General features: G+C 42.9%; 1 protein-coding gene across 10 annotated transcripts in view; it reads left to right on the top strand.

Annotated features, from left to right (window-relative positions):
• The first annotated feature begins 46 nt into the window (after positions 1–46).
• LOC114798682 (ERC protein 2) overlaps positions 47–24,330 on the top strand; it is a 159,880-nt gene continuing 135,596 nt past the window's right edge. For 8 of the 10 annotated variants that reach the window (XR_003751089.1, XM_028994580.1, XM_028994579.1 and 5 more), the window contains exons 1-3: positions 1,995–3,007; positions 11,626–11,649; positions 12,027–12,368. Coding sequence is in view for 9 of the 10 variants with exons in the window: in XM_028994580.1 (XP_028850413.1) it covers positions 2,345–3,007; positions 11,626–11,649; positions 12,027–12,368 (1,029 nt within the window). In the remaining variant the exon portion in view is untranslated. Of the gene's footprint in view, positions 160–1,994; positions 3,008–11,625; positions 11,650–12,026; positions 12,369–24,330 lie in introns of those variants that run through there. The other 2 variants (XM_028994581.1, XM_028994575.1) reach the window with 2 other exon arrangements.

Genomic DNA, 24,330 nt, shown 5'->3' with positions numbered 1-24,330 from the left:
TGCGACAGAAGCGACATGCACGCGCCCGTCTGAACTAATCTGCTCTCGGGGGACGGCGGGGATGTCCGGTGGTCCGGAGGGGACGGGACGGGACGGGACGGGCGTTCACGGCCCTCGCCGCGGGCTCCAGGCTCCGGAACACCGGCGTGTTGTAACGGGGTAGGTGACAGGCGTGTCATTATAACGCCGCGCCGGTCCCCGGCAACCAAAACGCACGCCATACATTTGTCCCAGATGCGCCCAGCTTCGCGTCGCCGTCTGGCGCACTTGTCACCTACGCGACGTCCTGCCCGTGGTTCGGAATGCGCGGAAACTTTCATCCCGACGCGCCGGGCGTCCCGTCCCCGTCCCCGTCCCCGCGGCGGCGTGTGTGGATATATAGGCCGGAGTGTTTCCCACCCTGACCCACGCAAATCCCACTGGCGCCACATGCCCTACAACGACGCGGGCGACCTGCCGACTGACGTGCGCAATCGCAAACCAAAAAGTTGCCACGGAATATAATGCAAGTCGCATGTCATTTCAGGGGACTCGCAGCCTTCCGTCAGACTTAACATCGCGGGAGGGGGTTTTATTTATTTCTAACGATGTTTCCACAGGCGATCAACGATTTATGTACGAAGGAAGCGGGCATTTAACACAGAGCACGTCCCCCGGCATCCTCCACGGCTCCACAACTGCGCTGCGGAATTATTATTATTATTATATTTTATATCTATATTATCCTGATCCTCGTACGCGAAGAACTTTCTGGTCCTTGCGAGCGCCGTACGCGCCGTGCGTCACACTTGGCGAAAGTACGACGCCGGCGCGTCAACCAAATTATGCGTCGGAGACACGGCAGCCGCCTCGGACGCGCATCGTCGTCCCCCCCCCGCGATAATCGGAGAATTATTATTCCGGCCGGCTGAGGGAGGGATTGACAAAAGCCGCGTCCAATCGGCGGCGGGGAGGGGAGGGGAGGGCTTCCGGCCACCGCTCCATCACCCCCGCGGCCAGGTCTGGGCGCCCACGCCGCTGAGCATCGTTTCATCTGCCGTTTCCTAGTCCGAATGAATGAAAAGGAATGGGAGAGAAATCGATTTACTGTCTCACGACCTTTCCATGCTGCCGCTGGTTATTGTGCCATGAATGAGCCCCGAGTGAGAGAACAGATTGCTTTTGAACTGGTTTCGAAAAATTTTCCAACCCAAATCGTCTGCATAAGTGCATGAAACATGAACTTTTTTTCGTTGTTGTTGTCCAGCAAGATCTGTCATTATCATTTAAGATGATAGATAGATATAATCCAAACAATAAGTATCACAGGAGTAGGAAACATAACACTTAATAAAAAAAAGATAATTAATTATGGAGCTTCTCATATTTTGATTGAATTGGACTTGTGACCCCTGCATGACCTTGCAAGTCATTAGTAAGTAAGTGAAGTTTACTTATAAGGCAACCTAATGCAACCAGCACAACCTTCTCACAAAATCACCAGACAAGCTTCAGTGACAGCCGCTGCTGAAGACGTGCCGCCAGCTACTAGTTGTATTTCGTTTTTCGAGTCGTGGTGACGCAAAAATGGTTAAAATGGTTTGCGAATGATGATTATTTCTTTTGTACATTTTGTATAGCTGTTGGTAAACCAAATTAATATGAGTCGACTGGACCCGACTGAACTTCTGATCTCGAGCTCCTGCTGCCAGTTCACTGAATGCTCCTTCAGAAAATGATGTCGGAATGTATTATTATGTAGGTGGGGAATGTGGAGTGATTCTTTTTCACTCTTTCGTGCCCTTTGTGCGCCACTGTGTGTGCGGATACAGAAATGTAGAGACGTGAGACGTCCCCTGTGAACATGGTGAATGAGAGAGGCTTTGGCAGGACTTGCGGTCACTGACTCAGTTCCCCACCGCCGGCTATTTGAAGACACTCTGCTTGCTTTTTAGCGTCTCTAATTCTGTGCGATTCCCTCTCTTTTTCTTGTTCCGTCTCTATCTCTCCTCCAGACGCTCTGAAGATGCCTGCAGGTGTTGCCTCACGTTTCAGAGAAAAAAATAGGTCCTGGAAGCTCGCAGAGCTCAGTCAGTTTACAGAAATTCAGAGTTCGTGCTGCAATAGCTGTGGCTCAACAATGAATGTCCACATATGGTGGACATCAATGACATGGTAGCGAGTGCTGTATACTTTCAAGTGTATAAAAGTATTTGTTTTAGAATAAGTGTGAACATATATTAGCTGAAGGCCATCTTTAATGCATCTAAATGCTCAAATCATTTTATTCACTATGTCTGATAATTCAATTGTATGGAAGGCCTGTTCATACAAATGAATTAAATTGGGAATAAAAAAAGACGAAATGTATGGCAGTGCCCGTTCAGTTGGGCAAGTGGAGGGAAGCCCTGGCCGGTCACCAAGGCTCCCGAGGTCCCCTCGCATGGGTCACCGGCGTGTGGGTGGAGGTGGCAGTGGCGGTGGGGGAGGGAAGACGCTCTCAATGGAGAACATTCAGTCACTAAACGCTGCCTATGCCGCCTCTGGTCCTGTCTATCTGAGTGACCATGAGGCCTTGGCATCATCAGCGTACCCAAAGAGCACCATGACCCTGGGCCGAGCCACCAGTCGGCCGTCCTATAGCAGCAGGGTCATGGGCAGTACCCCCAACATTGCCACCGATCATGTGAGCTACGGAGACCATGGCAGCAGTTCCACCATGCACCTCCACTCTCTCCAGCAAAGGGCAGTGTCTCCACTGCTCAGGCAGGTGGTGCGAGGAGGGACAGGCCTGGGGTCAAAGGAGGCGGGACTAGACATGCAGGCCCACCTCAGAGAGCTACAGCGGGAGAATAATCTGTTGAGGCAAGAGCTGGAGATAAAAGACAATAAACTAGGCACCTCCGTAAACAGCATCAAGAGCTTCTGGAGCCCTGAGCTGAAGAAGGAGCGCGAGCTGAGGAAGGAGGGGGCAGCCAGGACGTCCGTCCTGAAAGAGCAGTTGAGGGTCACCCATGATGACAATCAGGTAAGACCATCACTACTTCCTTCATGTGGACATAGCATTTCCACATAGGAGGATAATTCTACAGTATAAATTTAGCAACTTTCTATAGCTTTGCAACATTTTTGCTGACAATGTCCAGTTTTTCAATATCCCAATATCATCATATCCGTTACTTTGAGGTTAGGCTAACAGTTACTAGTATTTATCATGGATACAGTGCAGTGACAGATCTAGATTTCATTGTTGAAATGTACATGCCATATCCCAAATATGATAAAAAAAGCAGGAGCTGAGCTGGCTTGGTCACCCCACATAAAAGGATGCTGCTTTAAAAGGGATTCAGATCAGGGCTACTGCCTGTAGTATTATGATCAGAGGTTTAGTGAACCGAATTTGCGACCTCATGAAGGCATACCCACACTTGCCTATGAACCAGAAAATGTGGTTCATTGTGTCCCTGAGCAAGACACTTAACCCTGAGTGTCTCCATGGGGACTGTCCCTGTGAGTCACTCTGCATAAATAGCTAATAAATGTTGTAAAGCATGTAAATGTACAATGTAAAATGGAAGTGAAGTGATTGTCATTGTGAAACACTACAGCACAGCACACAGTGCACAAAATTAAATGTGTCCTCTGTATTTAACCCATTATCTTGGTGAGCACTGAGCAGCCATGATAGGCTCCTGGGGAGCAGTGTGTTGGAACGGTACTTTGAGTGGACCTCAAATATTTATTTATATTTTTGTCTATAATTTTTTTTTCTTTTCACCGCTTTATACACCGCATCTGGAAAGTATTCACAGCGCATCACTTTTTCCACATTTTATGTTACAGCCTTATTCCAAAATTAAATAAACCTTTACCCCTCAGAACACCCAACACCCAATAATGACAATGTGAAAAAATGTTTACTTGAGGTTTTGGCAAATTTGTTAAAAATATTTTTTTTGGTGTGAATGCCAGGCATGACATTTAGAGGTGACCAGGCACCGCTCATCACCAGGCTAATACCGTCCCTACAGGGAAGCATGGTGGTATCATCATCATGGGGATGGTTCTCATCTGCAGGAACAGGGAGACTAGTCAGGATAGAGTGAAAGATGACTGCAGCAATGAAAGATGACCAGAGCACTTTTGAACAACAGCAGGACAACGGAGTGGCTTCATGACAACTCTGTGAAAGTCCTTGAGTGGCCCAGCTTGACCATCTTAATATGGCTGATGCTTTCCATCCAACATGATGGAGCTTGAGAGGTGCTGCAAAGAAGAATGGGCTAAACTGTACTAGGATAGGTGTGGCAAGTTTGTAGCATCATCTTCTCATCTTCTAAAAGACTTGAGGCTGCCAAAGGTGCATCAACAAAGTATTGAGCAAAGGCTGTGAATACTTATGTATATGTAATTTCTCAATTATTTTATTTTTAATAAATTTGCCAAAACCTCAAGTAAACCTTTTTGACTTTGTCACATTGCCACAGATTCAGCATCTCTGTGTCTAGGTCTTCGACAGCCTGTGGTTGGCATAGTTTTGGGGAGAGCCCTGTTGACCATCTATTGAAGGTTTCTCAGAAGCACTTGTGTGCCAGGCTCTATTCTCTCGCACCGTTGCCATAGAAACTTGCCTGGCAAGGCTTTGCCACTTGATGTCCCTGGTATGCTGTTAAGAAAAGAAAACAGCAACACACTGTAAAAGGCAGGGTAGCTGTGCAGCGTGCAATGATGGTGACCTTCTCTCCTCAACAGGTCTAAAGGGTCGGTCAGGGGTGTGGCACTGTCATTTGTGGGTGTCACAAACGATTAACAAGGCGGCAAGGGAGGGCAATCACACTTGAGGCAGATGCACACGCAAATAATTTTAAAGAGGTGCAGTGCTGAGGGTCATGTGGACTTCAAGGCCAAGCGAGGATTGTTAGGAGACACGTGTCTTACACTCTCAGAATGATAAAGTGCTCTGCTTTTAGAGTTAGTAATTAGTAATGAAGGTGCAGAGGGACAAATGTGCAAATAGAGGTATGTTCGGAGCATATGAAGTAGTGTGTTTATCAGAGTGGAACGGGGGTGGGGGGTGCATGTATGGAGTGCGTAGGGAATAAAACTCATTTGTGGGTGTTGAATTGTTTAAAGTGAAGCTGCGCTGTGCCGCCCCAACGTTTGGGGTTAAGGTGCTTACTTGTACCTTCATTTGCCCAAGGGGATGCATTCTATGGGGAACAGAATTGGACTTCCTACTGCACCCCTGTTTTTGAGAGCGTTGTCTCAGGGTTAAAGTGTTTTATTCCAGAACCTTCCACTGACCCCTTCTGACTGGTGTGTGTGACATTCATTTTCCTACTACACCATGTTTGTTAAGTGGTGGTAGATAATATGCCTGCATCTAGCTTGGTTTGTCTGGGATTTTTTAAAAGAATGTCTCCAGGGCATTTTTACTTTAAAACCTTAACAATGTTGTATCCATAGATATGATAAGCAGTTGGAAAAGCACTGATTCATCTGTGCTTGTGATGGAGGACTAGAGGTCCTGAGCAAAGGTGAGGTTCTGTAAGAGAAGTTCTGTCACTTCTTCTTATTTTCTCCCCCTGTGCAGCGCACTGCAGCATTTCGCTTTCTTTCCCTCCCTCGCCAGATCTCTATATAGAAAAAAAAGCCACTCCTGTGCTGCCACATGGCATCACCGTCCTGCAGGACAGTCGGGACGAACCTGGGGCGGCAGTAGCAACTTCGGCCCCACAACAGGGCGAGATAAATCAAGGATGAACCCGGTTTCCACAGCAACTGCAAACTACTGCGACAATGAAAACAGGCAGCTCATCTGCTGATAGCTGGTAGGCAGTTCACGCTTGTATAGTCCTCTAATTAATTCAGCATTATCTCAGATAAGGTACCCATATCCCAAACAACTGAAAACACATTTTCATTTTCATGCCTGTGGTAGCGGCAGCTCAAACGAGCTCAAACTGGTGAGACAATAAACTGGCTCTCCTCTCATAAAATACGTTTCTGCATGGAACCGAAAAATGGTCTATAGGTTTTCCTTTTTTGCTGGTTCGCTTTTTTTTTTTTTATCAGTCAGTATTTCCAGTCCTGTAAGATGCGGCCTTTGTTTTCTGCTGCGTGGTCGTTGTGATTATGGGCTGTCTGGGTGATGTTTGAAAAGCTGGTGCTGGCGACTGCTTGGTTTGTGGAGCACAGATGGATGCGGTGATTGTTGTGTTTGATGAGAAAGAACAATACATAGAGAGCGAGAGTCAGGATGAGAACATAGGAGCTCCCTTAGGAATAACTTTCCATAGGTTTAAGGTGTAAGACTGATCAAAACACAGTTCCCTGTCTCACGTAAAAACAATATTACGAACTCAGTTTCAATTGAGAACTGCCAGACGTCTCACCTCTTTAGTAGACAATATGCTTGAGAAAAGCACCAGTAAGTGGTAAAGGTATGTGTGCTAATTAATTCTTACATAGACTTTTTAGAAGCTTTTTCCTGTCAAATTAAAGTAGTATTTACTTTTTACACTTTTTACATTGTTTAAATCTTCTGGATTTGCAGAAATTAGATACAAACAAAAAGGACTGCTGTGTCTTGGAAAGATGGAACTAATTACCCGGCCTTTTTGTTGTTGTGTAACTGTTTATTACTCCAAAAAGGCAAACTTTAATGATATTTTCATGGGAGGAACCCATAGCGATAATGGACAGCTATCATAAACACCATATTTATTCTTGATGATGCTTGAACACAAAAGTTCCATCAGTGCATTATTTCAAGCATTCTCACTGGCTGCTGAGTGCATCGCTAGAGGACACTCCTTACACACCATATCTTATCCATCCCCATGAAAATAAATCCTTATTTCTGTCTGGATGCTTTGCCTCTGTGTACTGTAACACTACTTTCATTTCATCTCATAATTGAGAATGAATGTTTTCACATCCTTTTTGGCACAACCCCCTTCTATTCTTCAGCAGACTGGGCGCTGTTTGTGAACTTTACTGCAGTCGTGGTTTCTTCTGTTTCTCATTTTATCATGAACATTTTGGCAAAAGAAAAAAAATTATAACCCAACAGACATTGGGAGAAGAGGCTTGTCAGACCCCATGAAATAAGTAAAAAGGTGAAATGTCCCATGTGTCAGTGTTGTTTGGTGGCATGGTGGCCCTCTCTCTGTCAGGGTAGGTATTTGAAGGATGCTTTTAGGACAAGGGCTTCTGCTCCAGAGATAGTTGGGAGGAATATCTGAACTCTCTATGGGTCTGCTGAAAACCTGGATGAATATGTGCTTAATATACCTTTAGATAGATAGATGGGTGCCTTAATTATGCAATTACAGTACAGTGAGAAAACATTTGCAGCAAACCAGCAGATGCGCATTTAAACTTTTTATGAGTTTTCGCACTGGCAAAAATACACTTTTTATGTGGTATTTTTCTTTACTACTTCTTATAACGTTTTAACCATTTTGTTGATAAAACATCTAAGACATGTGCAGCAAATTACCAACATTTTTTATTCAGTTCAACTGTGGTGACATGGGGATTATGTCTGCGTCAGCGTGTCAAGTCTTGTGTGGCCTGGTAAGTACTCATCCCATAGTGTGCACTTGGCATTTTCTTTCTTTCATTTTCTTTGAAAGTTCTGGTATCTTTGTGAAATGCATTGGACTGGTGACTGGCAGCAGTGTCAGGCTGTGTGGAGCTCTTCACGCAGTTGAACCAGAGGGGACCCGTTTTTTGGTGTATGGATCATATGACAATACTTTTCCTGTACCACATATAAACTCTGTTCATTTTTTATTTAATCCCTCAGTGTCCATTGTTCCTCTGCACCTCTGGCATGACAAATATAGACATATGTACACGATTGCAGTTTTTTACTTATACAAAAAATTATAGTAAATCTGAGTGTATGTACACATATTCAGTTTTTTTTATTTATACAAAAATGTATAGTAAATCTGAGTTTTATGTTAATGTATAGACACCTACAGAGGAATAAAGTAAATGAACACTCTTGAGAGAACCATAAACTAAGTTACAAATAAATGTTAAACTCCTAAACTTAGGTTAAGGACTGACACAGAGTTAGTTGTTTCATTCCTAGTGAATGAGCCTCTTGCCCTTCTGAGAACTGTGACCATGACCTGAAGAGTTTGCCTAGGGACAATGTCACCGATGCAAATGACTTTTGATATGAAACCTTTGATATGACATTTGCCCTTCGGACCACACCAGTTAAGGCATGAAAGATACAGGCTGTACACTGTCATCCTAGGAAAAGTTTTTTTTAAGTTCGTGTCTGGAAGACCGCCTTCACTGTGTGTAAGAGGTTCGGGGCAGTTAAACAGTACAGGAGTGTGGTTGTAGGCTGTAGTCTCAGTAAAAATACAGACTGCAGTCTGTGGATCAGCCCACATTGCAACCAACACTTTACACCATACCGCTGTGTTGCCACTAGCAACTGACCAGGCTTGATAGCATTCATTATATCTCAAATAAAGATAAAAAGTAATTAATAGCTGAAATTGGTGAAAGATTAAGTTGAGGAGATACCGCTATACTGGAAGTGAATTGTGTCTGTGGTTTAATTGATACTAATATTTGAGAATGGACATGTTAAGAATTTAATTTTGCTAATGTTCACATGGCAGATCCAAACAGTCCAGTCCTGCTTCAAAGCAACACATTTTTTCTGTGATGAGCAGGTAATGCATCATGGTTTACTTTTATCTTTTTGGATCAATGGAACATATGACATTATAGAGATATGACAGCAGTTAGTGCCCGTGTGTCAATACTGTGTCACTGACAGCAGTTGGATATTTGCATCACGACCATTTTGAGTTACAGCAGTGCCAACCTCAGTTGACCCAACTCATGTAAACCTGTACTAACTCCAATCTATCAATTACTCCCTCTCTCTCTCTCTCTCTCTCTCTCTCTCTCTCTCACACACACACACACACACACACATGCACACATATTATAATGCTGTGTGTTCCACTCACACAGTTTTGGCAGGCTGCACGCTGCTCCTACGCTTATTTTCTGTGCAAAATATAAAAATCCCATAATTCATCTGAATTTGTTTACAGATTCAGCCCAGACAAATGGAGTCATCACCTCCTACCAGTTCTGATTTTACATAATGACTGCGATCTGACATAGACATAGATATTGATATAGATGACCCTTTACTGGTTCTGCAGTCGCATTTACGTGGACAGAGTCTCCTTACCTTATTCCGTGTGTGGCTGTACACTGAGTGAGAGAGAAATATGTAAAAAGAAGGATACTCTACTGGTTGACTAGCAGAAGGCTGGAGTGTGCGGTTAATAATCTTGACCTAATTCATGAAGAATGATGGAAAATGTTAATGGTTTGTCTGGTTATTACATGTTGCAATATGTTATTAAGACAATATGCAATAAGACAGTTGAACTGAATGAACTGAAATGGAAATTTTCTCTGATTAGCATGCCATATTTGTGCACAAATGTGTCCTGTGTATATGTGTGTGCGCGTTGACTGGATTATTGGTTTCTCCCAATGCATGTATCAGCTGTATGGCTCTTGAAAGGAATAATTGGACAGATCTGTCTCAAATATGGAAATCTTTCGTCCTAGGACTCTACTGCCATCTACTGGGAAGGTTTGATATCACAGCAGCTGCTCACAGTGAACTATGAACTTTTTCAACTTTTTCAAATTCAAATTAGACAGCTAGACAGAAATATGCCGCTATAGTTTCCCCTCAAAATCCCAATTGCAGGTTCCTTTTACAGAAGAAAACCTGGTACAATGGTCTGGTAACCTCAGCAACTGAGATCTGGTAACTTCCATTGGCCTGGGTTAAACACTGCTGGTGTATTTTTATTTCCCCCCTTTCTGCAGGTGTCCTCTGTTTACATTGTGGTAGCTTTTTCTTGACAGTAGCCATTGATGAGAAAAAAATAACCTGTGTAACAGTCGTAGTTCTAGTTCTACACCTGTGTTCTTAGAAGCTGTGACCGAAGGCAAAAGACACAATTATACAATTTCCTGCGTTATGGTCTGATTTCTAATATAATAGAGTTCTACCTCTATGTACCATCCGACCTCTTCAAATAATACAAAATGCAGCAGCACGACTGATCTTCAACCTTCCCAAGTTCTCCCACGCCGCCCCTCTGTTACGCTCCCTCCACTGGCTCCCAGTAGCTGCACGCATCAGGTTCAAAATACTGATGCTGGCCTACAAAGCCAAACATGGAGTAGCACCATCCTACCTCACAGCCCTTATTACACCTCGCACTGCACCTCGTATACTCCGAGCCTCCAGTACTGCTCGCCTGGTCCCTCCATCTCTGAAGGTAAAAGGAAGACGCTCATCTAGACTCTTCTAGTCTCAGCCCCTCTGTGGTGGAATGAACTTCCCCTCGAGGTCTGAACAGTATTTTCAAACAGCAGACCAAGACCTTCCTCTTTAGAGAATATTTAGATGAACTTGTAACCTTCTTATTGTCTTACTTATGTATAGAAACTACAACAGAGTCAATAAAAAGATTGTATTCATAGTTGGGGGTCCTAGTGAACCAGAATTGATCATGGTAACATGGAAGCTTGTTGTATGTCTCTCTCGATAAGGCCATTTGTCAAATGCTTTAAATGTAAATGTAAATGTTAAGGGGCAGGACTATGATTATGTGTAGACTAGGGGTGTTGAAATTAATCGTATAATCGATGCATCGCAATGCAGACGTGGAAAATATTGCATCATAGGGGTGTTAAAATTAATCTTATAATCAGCCTGATCTGGGAACAGTGGCACTCCGGGTAGGAGTTTTACGCTGCACGTATTTTCCCGTGACCAATTTGGACATTACACGTACCAAATATTACTGCTTTTATGTAAAACAAAATGAAATAATACAAGGACCTCGGTTCCTCTGCTTGGTGGAGATGTCGATCTGCATCAGTACTGGGGCAGACGATTAACTCCACCCACAACATAGTGCCGTGTGCGTTTAAAGGACAACTACCAGTATATATAACTGTTACAAGGTGAGTGCGGACGTAACAAGTTTTTCTGCTCTGGAGCAAATCAGAGCGTCCACACAGGCATACGAGACCTTAACATCATGTGATCATGTAGAAAATGTCTGGGATGCATCGCGATGCATCGATATCGAGGCACTGCTAATCGTAATCGAATCAAATCGTGAGACCAGTGAAGTTTCACACCTCTAGTGTAGACACTACACAAACCTGAATGAGGGCCCACGTCACAGGTACATGCTCTGTGTCCTGCCTTTTGGACGTTATTGCAAATAGAGCAGGAACTGCTGCTTACAGATAACTGCAGATGGGGTTCCAATGTCAAAACCTAGATCACATACATATGGAGCAGAATAGCACTATTGTGTATATTCATATTTTTCTTTAATTTCCACATTTGCTTTTGCTGCTTGTTTCTTATTTATATTTTCAAATGGTTGACATGTTGATTGGATTTCATGTCACATCATGTTCAATGTGCAGCTTGTTAAAATGCACGCACAGACACATTTCATGTGCAAGTTTAATTTCACTTTGAATTCTTCACATTTTGCATTGACTGATTTTGTTCTCATGCTTTTTCATTTTTTTCATGCTGTACTTCAGGCATTGGACACAAGGCGATCAAAGGTTTGTTAAAGATTGTATTGTGTGTCTGAGTGAGTGTAAAAGTATTTTCACTTCTTGTTTCCAAGTTTATGTGGGTAGTACTTTTGTGCAACTGAATAAACTCTCTGCTGTGAGTTCCATCCTGCCTGCTGAGTTACTTGGCCCTCACTCCTCAAGGCTTCTGTGACGATCGTCACACGAGGGTCTGTAGTGATGTGAAATACATGTTGACTCCGTATCTTAACACTGCATCATCCCTGTGTCTGTAAGTTCTCTTATGTGTTTTTATCCAATCGATCAAATGATCAGATATTACCAGACCATCCTTCTAGACTTAGCTTGACTGTGGAATTTGTGAAGCATTAGGTGACTTAACACCACGTTCTGTTTTCACCCAGCACTTGCAAATGACCATTCAGGCCCTGCAGGATGAGCTGCGGACCCAGCGGGACCTCAACCAGCTGCTGCAGCAGGAGGGGCATGGCGCTGCCCTCGAGCACCTGCCCCTGGTGGAGCCCACCGAGGAGAACTTCCACCAACTGCAGGCGGAGCACGAGCGCCAGGCCAAGGAGCTCTTTCTGCTGCGGAAAACGCTGGAGGAGATGGAGATGCGCATCGAGGCGCAGAAGCAAACGCTGGGCGCCCGCGACGAGTCCATCAAGAAGCTGCTGGAGATGCTGCAGAGCAAGGGGCTGCCGGGGGCCGGGCTCGATGATGACGAGAGTCTGCACCTGAGAGAGGTGAGGCGGGGCAACTAAGGGGGCTGTCCTGTGTGAAACAAATTTATTTATTTTTTAATAATTTTAAATAATCAGAACCTAAAGCACCACCAATAATATTATGTGATTCATTTGGAATACACATTTATGAGTCAAGTCTGTCCAACTGATATCAATAGATGATCATGATCACAGATTTTTGACTTCAATTAATAAAACAGTGTAATGCCATGGCACTGTAATCGACGGTGATGTTTATTAAATGAAAAAAACATACATAAATCAAACCAAAAACACATTATCGACAATGCAGGACAACATATGTGTCCTGCACATACAGTTATAAAAAGTCCTGATCACTCAAGCCTAATGAGCTGTAGCTGTGATTGATCACTTTTACATTTACAGCATTTATCAGACGCCCTTACTGTCCCTGTGGGGACTGTCCCTGTAACCACTGATTGTAAGTCACTCTGGATAAGGGCGTCTGATAAATGCTGTAAATGTAAATTTCAACAGGTTCCAACTGAGTAAGCCCAGTGCAACCATGGCATCAGAGAACCTTCCCTCTATGGGTGCACTGAGGCGCCCAATAACAGTCACTGGAGGCGGGCCCTAACCCTTGTCAGGACTGGAGGCAGACCTGCCCACCCTGGCCTCCCAGACATCAAGATGGTGTCCCTAATCTAAAAACTTTGGGCAGAGCACACCCCAGACCAGCCACCCTGGCTGGTGATGGGCTGTCTCAGTGGTCTCCAGACCTGGATCTACATTGACAGCCACCTACTGGACAACAAGAAGGGGTCGGGGACACAATAGGTCTGTTATACAGCACCAAGTTTAGTCACATGACTAAACTTGTCACATACTGGGCACAATTAATAGATATTTTGATTTACACTGTTATACAAGCTGTACAGTGACTACTTTGTGTCAAAATGTCTTATCCTCAGTGTTGTAACAAGGAAAGGTTTAATAAAACATTTAAAAGCGATGGGTATACTTAGTTTTGTGAATAAACTGTAAAATATATAAATTGACAATAAAGAGAAAGTACTGAGAAAGTCAGTACACAGACTTTGTCCCTCTGGCCAAAGATAATTTAATACATTATTAAATTAGAATATATTAAACAAAAAATATGAATAACAATAATAATGACAAAATATATATTGGGAATCAAAATTAAGCTCAAAGTAAACTTCTCATGGTTCAGATATATGGGTTAAAGGTTACATGTGAGGCTGCGGAGTGCCTGTGTTATGTAAGATGTAAACAGTTTAGGGTGTGGTAATGAGGGTCACAACCCCCCCAAGTACACACACACGCACACGCACACACACAGACACACAGGCATAATCATCTCTGATCGATCTCGCGTTGTTCAGGGATTGACAGGACCAGAAATAGCCTTTGCCACTGTCAAGAGGCAGTTTATTTTTGGCAACTAAATCTTCTTAGCCTTTAATTTCTTTATCTCTGTCACTACGGGCTGCACATCTGGGCCTGTCGTACTTAAGCCTGATCTGTACTATCCAATCCCGTCACATGGTGCACCGCCTGCGCCTGGACTGCAGGTCGCCTCAGCAGGTTAGCAGTTGAGGGAAACTGGCGTGCTGTGTGTGTTTGTGCATGTGTGTGTGTGTGTGTGTGTGTGTTAAGTGAGTACGAGAGCCGGGCTCTGTCAGTAGTGTTTGTGTGTGTTTATACTGAACAGTAGCGTGCCGGCTGTGTGTTTGTCAGTGATTAATGGAGCTGAGGGGGGGGACTATTCCTCCCCCACTGGATCACACACATGCACGGTGAGTGTGTGTGTGAAGCAGGATTTTTTGCTTGTGCATGCATACTCGTGTGTCTGCAGTGTCTGTATGAGGGTCTTCTGAGCCTATGTTGGTTTGTGTATGTGTGTGTGTGTGTGTGTGTGTGCATGTGTATTTATACTAGAGGAAGTTGGAAGAAATCCTGATTACAAGGATGTGGAGCATTTTGATTTGTACAGTAGATTTATCCCCTGTATTTCATAATGTGTGTGTGGATCTGGGCTTCATGTTCATTTATGCACACTTCCATTACAGAGTTGCAAAAAATTAAATCAACATTCTCTCAATGTCAACAAAACACAAGTGATGAGATGACATCATTTCCAGACACCAAAAAACTCTTGCAAGAAAACTTTCCTTCTGTATCCAGACTTACCACACGAAACATTTTTGAATATCATGCGACAATGTATCCATCTGCCTAAAACATCACTTTATACAAGCATAATTTTTGGGGGGAAATTGATGCATTTCCATTATGCTGATTTTCAATTTGCGATATCAATTTGCACAATTTGAGTGTTAATGGAAATGCTAGTGGAAGTGTGTGAATGCACTTGCACAAGTGATCATTATAATGTGTGTGTGTGAGTAAAAGAGTGTTTTCCCTGTGCTAAAGACGGACCATGTTAATTCTGGCAGCATGACGAGGCGTGCAGCCTCTCTGTGTTAAGAGGTGCTATTCTTCATTAACTTAATTAGTTGCTGTGGAAACCATCTTAACTGTTTCCCCCTTTTCTTCGGCCATCACCCTCCTTTAAAGAAGTTTTATTTTTTTTCCCTCCATCCATCCAATTTGTCTATTGTGATACATTTAGTGGCACCATTTCTGTTTATATGACCTGAACTTTCTCCCTTTTGCGGACTGTGTGTCTTTATGGAGATGTCCAGGTGTGTGTGGGTATGTGTTGAGGAACTGTAGGTGTTTTGTAGGAGAGACATTCTACTGTAATTCTGAAATTCCCATTAAATAGTGACTCTATTTGGAAATGACCTAAAACCACCATATAAACTGAAATGTCTAATGCTTTTTAGTGGCCTCGCATGGTAGCGCATGGTGTAGAAAGACATTACATATTTAAACCATCTAATATACTTTTCCAGTTGGGCCACATGGCGAGGTGCCGGTAAGCGCAGAGGCCTCACTCCTCCAAGGTCGGGAGTTCAAATCCGGGCCCTGGCTTTGTATGTGTCGGTGCGGGTTTTTTTCCTGGTTCTTTGGTTTGCTGCAGCCTCCCAAAAGCATATACACTATACACTAGATGTATAGGGGACTCCAAATTTGCCATAAATGTGAGATGCCCTGGGTCAGTCACCACCCTGTGCCAGGATAGTGAACCTGTGAACCAGTAATAGGTGAGTGAACCAGGATGAACCAGTGAGTGAGTGAGTGAGTCTCCGGTGAGATCCACAGCATTTTGCTTGGTCTCCAATTTGATGGATACATTCCCTGCCCCCAAAATTTAATCTGCATTTTCAGGGATTCTATGTTTGTATGAGGATTGGGCCACTTAATAATGCTGCCTAAGCAAAGTTTATGATCATATTTTGTATGCCTTATTATTTTGTAAGTGTTCGTTTAAAAATTGATGCATGTACATTTCTAAATCTTCATGGACTTTTTAGTCTATTTTCATTGGATCCAAATTATAGTTTGAGACTTTCCAGGAATACTGACAGTCTTGCTTCTAAAATGTGTCCACCAGGCGGTGCTAGAACACAGTGAATATGAAAACAGAACATGACACATCAGGGATCAAACCACCAACACACAAAGACACATACAGACACGTGTAAATATATTATGGAATTTGGTTGAGTTTGTTGAGTTTTCTGTATTAAATTGTGGCATACTGTCCCAGTCACAGTATGTTATGCAGCAAATGACCCACTAGTGGATTCCCTTAGCTTCAGTGGTATTCAACTGGAACTGTTGGACCACTCGTGGTGTTGCTTCTGGTGATTAATAATGATGATGCAGTGGTTTACATTGCAAAAATATTACAAAGAGCCTTTGTTTGAGCAAAACCAATGTTCAGAAGGATGAGATCTCAGAGACGTGATGCATCTTATATGGTACTCCGATAGAAGTGTCAAATTGCCATTGCCATAAAAATTCTAAAATGTGATGTTCATTAAGGGTTTTGGATTGTGAAAGGGGCTCGAGTGCATGCAATAAATTATTCAAAGTATTCATAATGTATAGTGTACCTGTGTATATTTTATGTCTGCATAGATGGACGTGTGTGGTCCTGTGTGTGGATCTGTGTTTCTGTGTGTGCAGGTATATGTTTTTGTAAATGCCTATGTCCTTGTGTCTGGATGCATGTGTGTATGCGGTCTGTGGCCGTGTGCTGCGTGGACTTGTTGGCAGCGGTGCAGACGTGTAAAGTGGTGTTAATGAGAGAGCTCAGGAGAGCTGTAATTACCTGGCGGGATGGGTGCCGTTCTCCCCCTCTCCCCCTGCTGTTCACCTCACTGCCGCCTTTGTGTGACACTCAGAAGCTCCGAAGTACTGCACTAACAGGGCAGATGCTACTGGAAGTTCTTAGCTATGCAGAGACTGCAGTAACACACACACACACACACACACACACACACACACACACACACACACACTGTAGCAGAGCTGCTGTGAATAAAGCAGCTGGATACCTCTCTCTCACACACACACACACACACACACACACACACACACACACACACACTCCACTGAACTCGACTTCAAACATTTTCTAAGATTGAGGGTCATTTGGAAGTTTACTTTTTTGATGGGAGATAATTAATTGTGAAAACTCCATTTCATACATTGTTAATGTTTTAGTAAGTAGTGGACTGCAGTAATAAATGGCTTTTAATGATGGAATGTGTGCATACACGGAGAGAGTGAAATCAGTGAAACAGAAGTTGCTTTAAAAACTCAGTACATCTGTAAACTGTTGCAAGAAGCTATAAAACTGGCCAGAATCACACTAGTAGAGTATTGGTGCATCAGCAGATGTGGGTTCAATTACATTATTTCAAACTTTGTCAGTTATTGTTTATTATTCTGTTTTTTTTTCCTGGATTCAGGAAAAAACTTTTGATAATGTAGCGTGTACTAAAATTACTGACACCATTTAGCGCATTTTTTGCTTCCACTAGGTGGTAGTATGTATCAACGTTTGATTTTATGAATTCTTGGCTTAGGTTTTGAACTGCAACTCTTCGTTGGTCATTTTACCCTGCCGCCTGTCGCACTCCCTGTCAGTTGCGTGACACAAATGTCACACACTTGCACAATGGAGGCATAACGAACATTTGGATATGTTTCACTTGAATTTTTACACATGAAGTGGTCAGGTAGAGCTGCACTCTGTTCATAGTTGCATCATAGTGACATGGCTGTCACTATCTACACTTTTCACCAGAGGACATTTCCAAATTTCACTGAAAACCGAAGCCAGCTGATGCTCTCAGAATGGTTTCTACTTTTGCTTAAAGTGCTCCTGAACAACCCGATCCGTGTTCTCTCCCAGCACAGTTTAGCTGCCACAATGCAGGATTGTCTGGTAAGAGACCATTGTTATTGTTAGTGCGCATCATTAACTGTATGTTCCATGCATTTCTAGGAAAAAACAACGAAGGTAGCGACTATAAAACATTCCCCCAGAAAACTGCGTTCGTCTCACTTTTTTCGTCTTTTCCTCTGGACTAAAAAAGGGAATACCAGTAGGTGGCAGCAAATACAATATTATTTGTTAGATATTATAGTATAATATAGATTTGATATACAACATGCTGTTTTCTCAAAAATTACCCATACGCTGTTTCATTTGACTTATTTTCGGGAGGTTGTCTTTCCAACACAACAATAGGAATTATCTGATTTAAGTTTTATATTGGCTACACAGAGGCAGGTGTCCTCTAGCCCCCTTTTTCCGCAGGTGATGTTTGTGTCCTCTCTGTCCTCACTCGCACACTCGCACACGTGTATGTATAGAGTAAATCTGGAAGTTCCCCAGTTGCAGGTCTCTGAAGGCGAAAGGAAAACACCGGTCGGTGTGTGTGGCATCTGGAGAGTGTATCCACGCGGCAGCTGCACGCTGAGAGCCATTTCAGCAGCTGTCATAAAAATTAGCCTCACATACACACCCTGCCTCCAACACACACCTCAGACTCACACACACGCACACACACACACCTTACCGCAAATACACTGTAGCGGTTGGTGGCTGAGGTGGGAGCTTTTTATCTGTTTTTCAACTTGTGAGATGGGGAAACGTAGGTGCTGAGCTCCCACCAAAGGCTGCTGCGGTGCATGGCTGCTCTCTATCCGTTACAGATCTATGCTCTGCCCTGGGCCTATCCTGCGCCTCAGTTTCTGGTGTTTAATGCGTGAGTGCTGACGCACACACGCAGAGGCATGGGTTTCAAAACTATCAGTCATAAATGCTGCTGTATGTCGCTACTAGAACTGAGCTGAAATGGAGTCGAACTTGCCAAGATCCACTAAATTGATCCTCCTATTACATTTGCATATCAGCATAATGAAAGCCAATTACTGGGTTATAGCTTGACTAGGCCATTTAGTCTGACTATTGTCCTTGTTTGGATGAATTGATTTATTAGCCAATGTATGCTACTATTTAGGGTTTGGGTCTTTCAGGGATTTCCTCTTTTTTCATTTTAAAAAAGAAAAAGTAATTGGCAACGTTAGAAACAATTGTGTAGTCAAAAGTAGTTTTAATCTACTTGCGTTATTTTAATGGAATTTTTTTTTTTTTTAAAGTACCCTAAACCTTTGAACAATTGTGTTTCCCACCCCTGGTGCTGTAGGAACATCTGCCAAAAAATCTTCATTCCAACCATACCTTAATCAGGCTCAAGTGTTCCTTAATGGCCTAATGATGAGGGTGGCAGGTTGCGAAGCCGTGTCGGTGGGAATGAAAACTTACTGGCAGACGTTCCTCTAGGACCAGGGTTTATGATCATTTCAAAATTTCTTAGGTTTTGGTAGAAAACAATTATTATTGCCATTTACAAATTGGTTTTGAATAGAAACAATAAATAATCATTGACAAAGTTTTAATTAATGATGTAGTCGAACCCACATCTGCTAATGCTCTTGATGTGAATCTCAAATTCAAATTCATATTCAAATTTTATTTGTCACGTACACAGTCATACACGGTATGATATGCGATGAAATGCTGTTGTGACTTAATATTGCAAATATTGCAAGTATTTAAGTGAATCAAAATGCAAATATTGTAAACCAAATATTACAAATTTATGTTTTTAAACATAAAATATGTGTAACAGGTCGGGTGAAGGTGTGCAAATGTGTAAAGTAAAGTGAAAATAAAGTGCAAATTTGTGCTAAATTGCGGGGGGATTGAGTCCAGAAGTGATAGAAAGCAAAGCAGTCGCGACAGCAGCTGACCTCACCGGCTCCATCTTGAATCTGGCTTTTTTTTTTTTACTGCTTCATCAATCAGTGCGACATTTTTCAGCTCCACTAAAACTATTGAAAATGTTTTTCTAGTAATGAATGAAGTTTTTAAAGTGACAGATTGTTGTTAATCATCACAGCATCCACTGGAGCTCAAGACCAATTGTTGTTGATAAAGTTCCTCTCCATGTGTATCATTAACAGTGATTTTCAGCTTCCAGAACCATTTACAACTAGAACAATGTCTGGGCTGGCGTTTTTGCTTGTTATCATCTGTCATCATATAACTGCAGTGAGTGAGTGAGGATGCGGTAACAGAAATACATTATTTTTGGTGTTTGGGGTGAAGTCCTGTTTCTTCCTGTTTGAGTGTCATGGTTTCACTCGTACACTTGAATCCTCTGGCAGGATGCAGGGAAATGAAGCTCCTGCCTGTTTTACTGGAGACTGAGATTCTTGGCACATTTGCTTGTTTTCCACACATTATGAAACTTAAGAAATGTCATTGCATAGACCTCCATTAGACAGTTGCACTTAGTTTTCAGATGTTCAGATGCATGATCTGGAACTCAGTGCATGTTCTTTTGGTCCTTGGGCTAATGAGATTTAACCAATGTGTCCTTTAGAAATGCATACACACACTGTTACACAGCTCTTGGTGGCTGTGGGTTGGGGAGGATTGTGGGTAGCGCTGGGGCGTTGCTAATGGATTAAAGGCTTGTTTTAGTGTCTAGGGCTCTTTAATATATATATATATATATATATATATATATATACACACACACACACACACACACACACACGCACACACACACACACACGCACACACACACACACACACAGACACACACACACACACACACACACACACATTTTCCCAGGGCAGTGCATACTTGACATGGTCTAATGATGTTAAAGAATGTTGGAACAGAAAAGTTTATCAGCACAAAATTAAGTGATCCAAACTCTTTCAGAACTGCTATGACTTTCTTGCCTTTTCTTTGAAACAGTTACCCCCCCCCCCACACCCACCCCCCTTCCCAGAAAATTCGGCACCCCTCACGGTAGCCCCGAGGTTTTGTTTATTTTGTGCACATACAAACACACCACTTTTATTTCATATGCACACTATATACAGTTCTCACAGATTCATATCGCTGGTACAGTACATTATTCCCTGTGTGTTTGTGTGTGACACAGAGATAGACATTAATACAGATCTGTTCTCACTCAGAATAAACCTACTGTCTCACACACACACACAGACAGATAAAGACATAGGCATGCGCTGTGTGCCAGAGAGGGGATTATTCTGTAGAAAGGGCCCTTTTTACTTTTTGCCGTTGTCTTTGAAGACTACTGTGACAAGTGTAATCCTTTGATCTGGAGGATGAACACACTCTGACAAGAAAATCCCCTTTTTCTGCCTCTGTGGTCAAATGGAAGAAACACGGAGAGCTGATCCATCAGAATAATCCGCATCAGACTAAGGGGTGAGTCCTACTCAGATATCCACGGCTTCGCTCCAGATCCGGCCCACCTGCGACAGCACCACCCATTGACCTCTAACCTTCTGCATGGCTACTCTTACTATGTTTTGGAATGCAGTGTGTGTTGATGGCGTTGCGGTTGTCTGATCGAGAGGCTGTGGTGTAGAGGTCAGGTCGTTTGGGTGACTTTCCAGTGATGATGTGTGAAAACCTCTGCCCCACCTGAAAGGTCACGTCCGTACGGCCTGGGGATTTAACACCCACTCTCCAAAACATTCAGCCATGTCATTTTTTTTTATGCCATGTTCAAAATACAGGATTCGTTTTCATTTGATAATTTTGTAATTAATATTCAGAAATAGATTTTCTGAAACTGCTTATCCAGTCGTACAAGTTTAGTAAACATCCGATTTAAAACAATGAATATGTATTAAATCAATACAATATTACATATCCAAATGTTACAATAAATAAAAAATATAAATGTACAAAAAATATACAACAAAAGTACAATAATTAATTACTTGAACAATAACATTTTACTTTTGATTACTTAATTAAATAATAATGTTATAACCATTAATTATTACATAAAATCAATGCTTTATATCTTTTATTTAAATTGATTGATATTGTAATCTGTAAATGAATTAATAAATTATGTTAAAATTAAATTTAAATCTTAAAATTGATGAACAAATTTGTGGAGGTCTATACTGAGCCCTTTGTGTTCAGATGAAAACTCATTCTGAATAGTTACGTAACTTAAGAATAAATATTTATTTATGGTGTCTGCAACATTCCATAAATCTGCAACATCCACCGATCATGTGACCAGCACCACACACTTCACCAGTGTGACTGAGGTCATTCCTCCACATGCTGGGTGGTGCAGGGACACCCTGGTCTGGGGTTAAACTGACAGTAGTGCTGGCGGTAGTTTCTGTGTGGATTTTGGTGAAGCAGTGAACAGCACTGTGGAAAAGGGAGCTGTATTTTCTTTGGCAGCATGTGCAGTTTTTTTGTGTGTATGAGGCTGTGTGTGTGGCAGACGTTGGATTTTTTTTAGATTGAGGGATTTTGTCAGTGGGTATGTTTGGTGCTCTGATGGAGAGTTGTGAGTAAGTCTGTGTGAGTATGTGTGTGTGTGTGTTGGAGTGAGCAGGTTAAGTGGGGGCGTTTCAAAGGTTCTTTTGTCGGCTGTGAAAGCGTCAGTATCTCAACCGGAGTTCCAGACCTGATCTGCCAGTCAAACTCACGGGAGTCAGAGGTCAAAGTGTCTGACAGCATGGAGACAGATGGGGGAGGGGAGGGGCATAAAGCCGACCCCTCACTCACCTGGTATTCGTTTTTTAAATCTCTTCCCCTCCTCTCTGGGGATTCTCTTAGCATTTCCACAGCCTGCGGGGTGACAGCTTAATGATACTTGGGAGTGGAGTGTATGTGTGTGTGTGTGTGTGTGTGTGTGTGTATGCTTTTAGTCTATATATCTGAGTGTGTCTACAAACTGAAACAACTATGGATATGTGTTTGTGTAATATTATAGTAATTAATGTAATTGTAAAGTGATGAGTTGAATATGAATATATGGTCTGTGTCTGCAGAGCTGATAAAGGCAATGTTCATCAGGGCAGTAATTAATGCAGCGATAAACCTACTGACAGATTTCAATTGACATGTCAGTAATTGTTAAAGTAAAGTGATTGTCATTGTGAAACACTGCAGCACAGCATGCGGTGACAAAACGGAATGTGTCCTCAGCATTTAACCATCCCCCTAGGTGAGCAGTGGGCAGCCATGACAGGCGTCCGCAGAGCAGTGTGTGGGGACGGTGCTTTGCTCAGTGGCACCTAGGTGGCACCTTGGCGGCCTGGGATTCCAACTGGCAACCTTCTGATTACGGTTAGGCCACGTAACTGCTAGGCCACCACATCAAATTTTTAGATTTTTAAAATCTTTTTTATTTTCTTATGGCGTGTATGAGTGTAATGGTGAATGGCTTGGTGGTTTTTGGTGGTTTTGGTGTGTATGAGGGGCTAATTTGTAAACAATGGGAACTTCTGTGTGCACATAATTGCCTGTGTGTATGTGTACATGTGTGCATATGTGGGTGTGTGAGACATATGACCTCCTGAAAGCTGAACTGAGCCTCGCAGGGAGGCTTTATGTTACCTCGAGGTAGGCTTTGCATTAAATGACTTTTATTTATTTTATGTGTGTGAGTGCCTCAGTGATTGTTTGGTCTAAAGCATTGTGTAAAATAATCCATACACTGTTCACAAAAATGTCCTATTTATATATATATATATATTTTTGTGTGTGTGTATATATGTGTGTGTCTATGTATATGTGTGATCTCTTTTACATCTTTTACATGATAAGTATTGCCATTTGTGTGTATTGCATGTGTGTGTGCTTTTTTTGCATTTATGATTGCTGGGCGTGGCTTCCCTAGTGTAAATTTGTTCATAGCTTGCTGCATTCATTCTCTCCAACCAGCACAGGAGGGAAAGAGGAGCACAGAAGACCTGCTCAGTGTCTGATTTCCCACATTGACGCATGCCTCGCTGTGTGTGTGTGTGTGTGTGTGTGTGTGTACTTGTATTGGGCGAGTCCGTTGACATTAATTATTGATAGAGGCTTGCTGATGCCAGCAGCAGGAGCAGTATGTGTGCTGCATGAGAGAGAGAGAGAGAGAGAGAGAGAGAGAGAGAGAGCTAGCAGGAGAGGAGAGGAGAGATGCACCTGTAGCTGCTCCTGTTTTTAGCTCCGTCAGCAATGATAAAAAGCCTCAAAAGCCTGCAACCTCCCTGCTACCACTACTAGGGAGTGAGAGAGCGAGAGCGGGAGAGAGAGGCTGTAAGTGTAGCATCAGTGTAGAGCACGAACTGAGAGAAGAGGCAGATAATCGAGGGTAAAGGTATAACAGGATGGAGAGATTAAGGGATAGAGAAACCAGCGGCTGGAGTGAGACGCCGCAGTGAGGGAACAAAGTGTAGCTATTGGACGAGCAGATGAGACAGTCAGACGTAGATAAGAAGAGATTCGGACAGGAACGGAGGGATATTCAGGCACAGAGGCACGCTGTTAAGCAAACAGAGGGATTGTGGGAGGAGACACACAGTCACAGATCTTTTGGCACAGATAGAGCACCGGGCAGATAAACAGAGGGGGATTGTGGGATTGATCAGACTGAGGCTGAGGGATTGTGGGACTGGGCAGAGATGATGAGCCGACAG

This window comes from Denticeps clupeoides, chromosome 10, assembly GCF_900700375.1.
Source record: "Denticeps clupeoides chromosome 10, fDenClu1.1, whole genome shotgun sequence".
In the NCBI taxonomy this organism is placed as follows: Eukaryota; Metazoa; Chordata; class Actinopteri; order Clupeiformes; family Denticipitidae; genus Denticeps; species Denticeps clupeoides.
The sequence above is the reverse complement of the archived record's forward strand: the minus strand, read 5'-3'. Positions and strand labels throughout refer to the sequence as shown.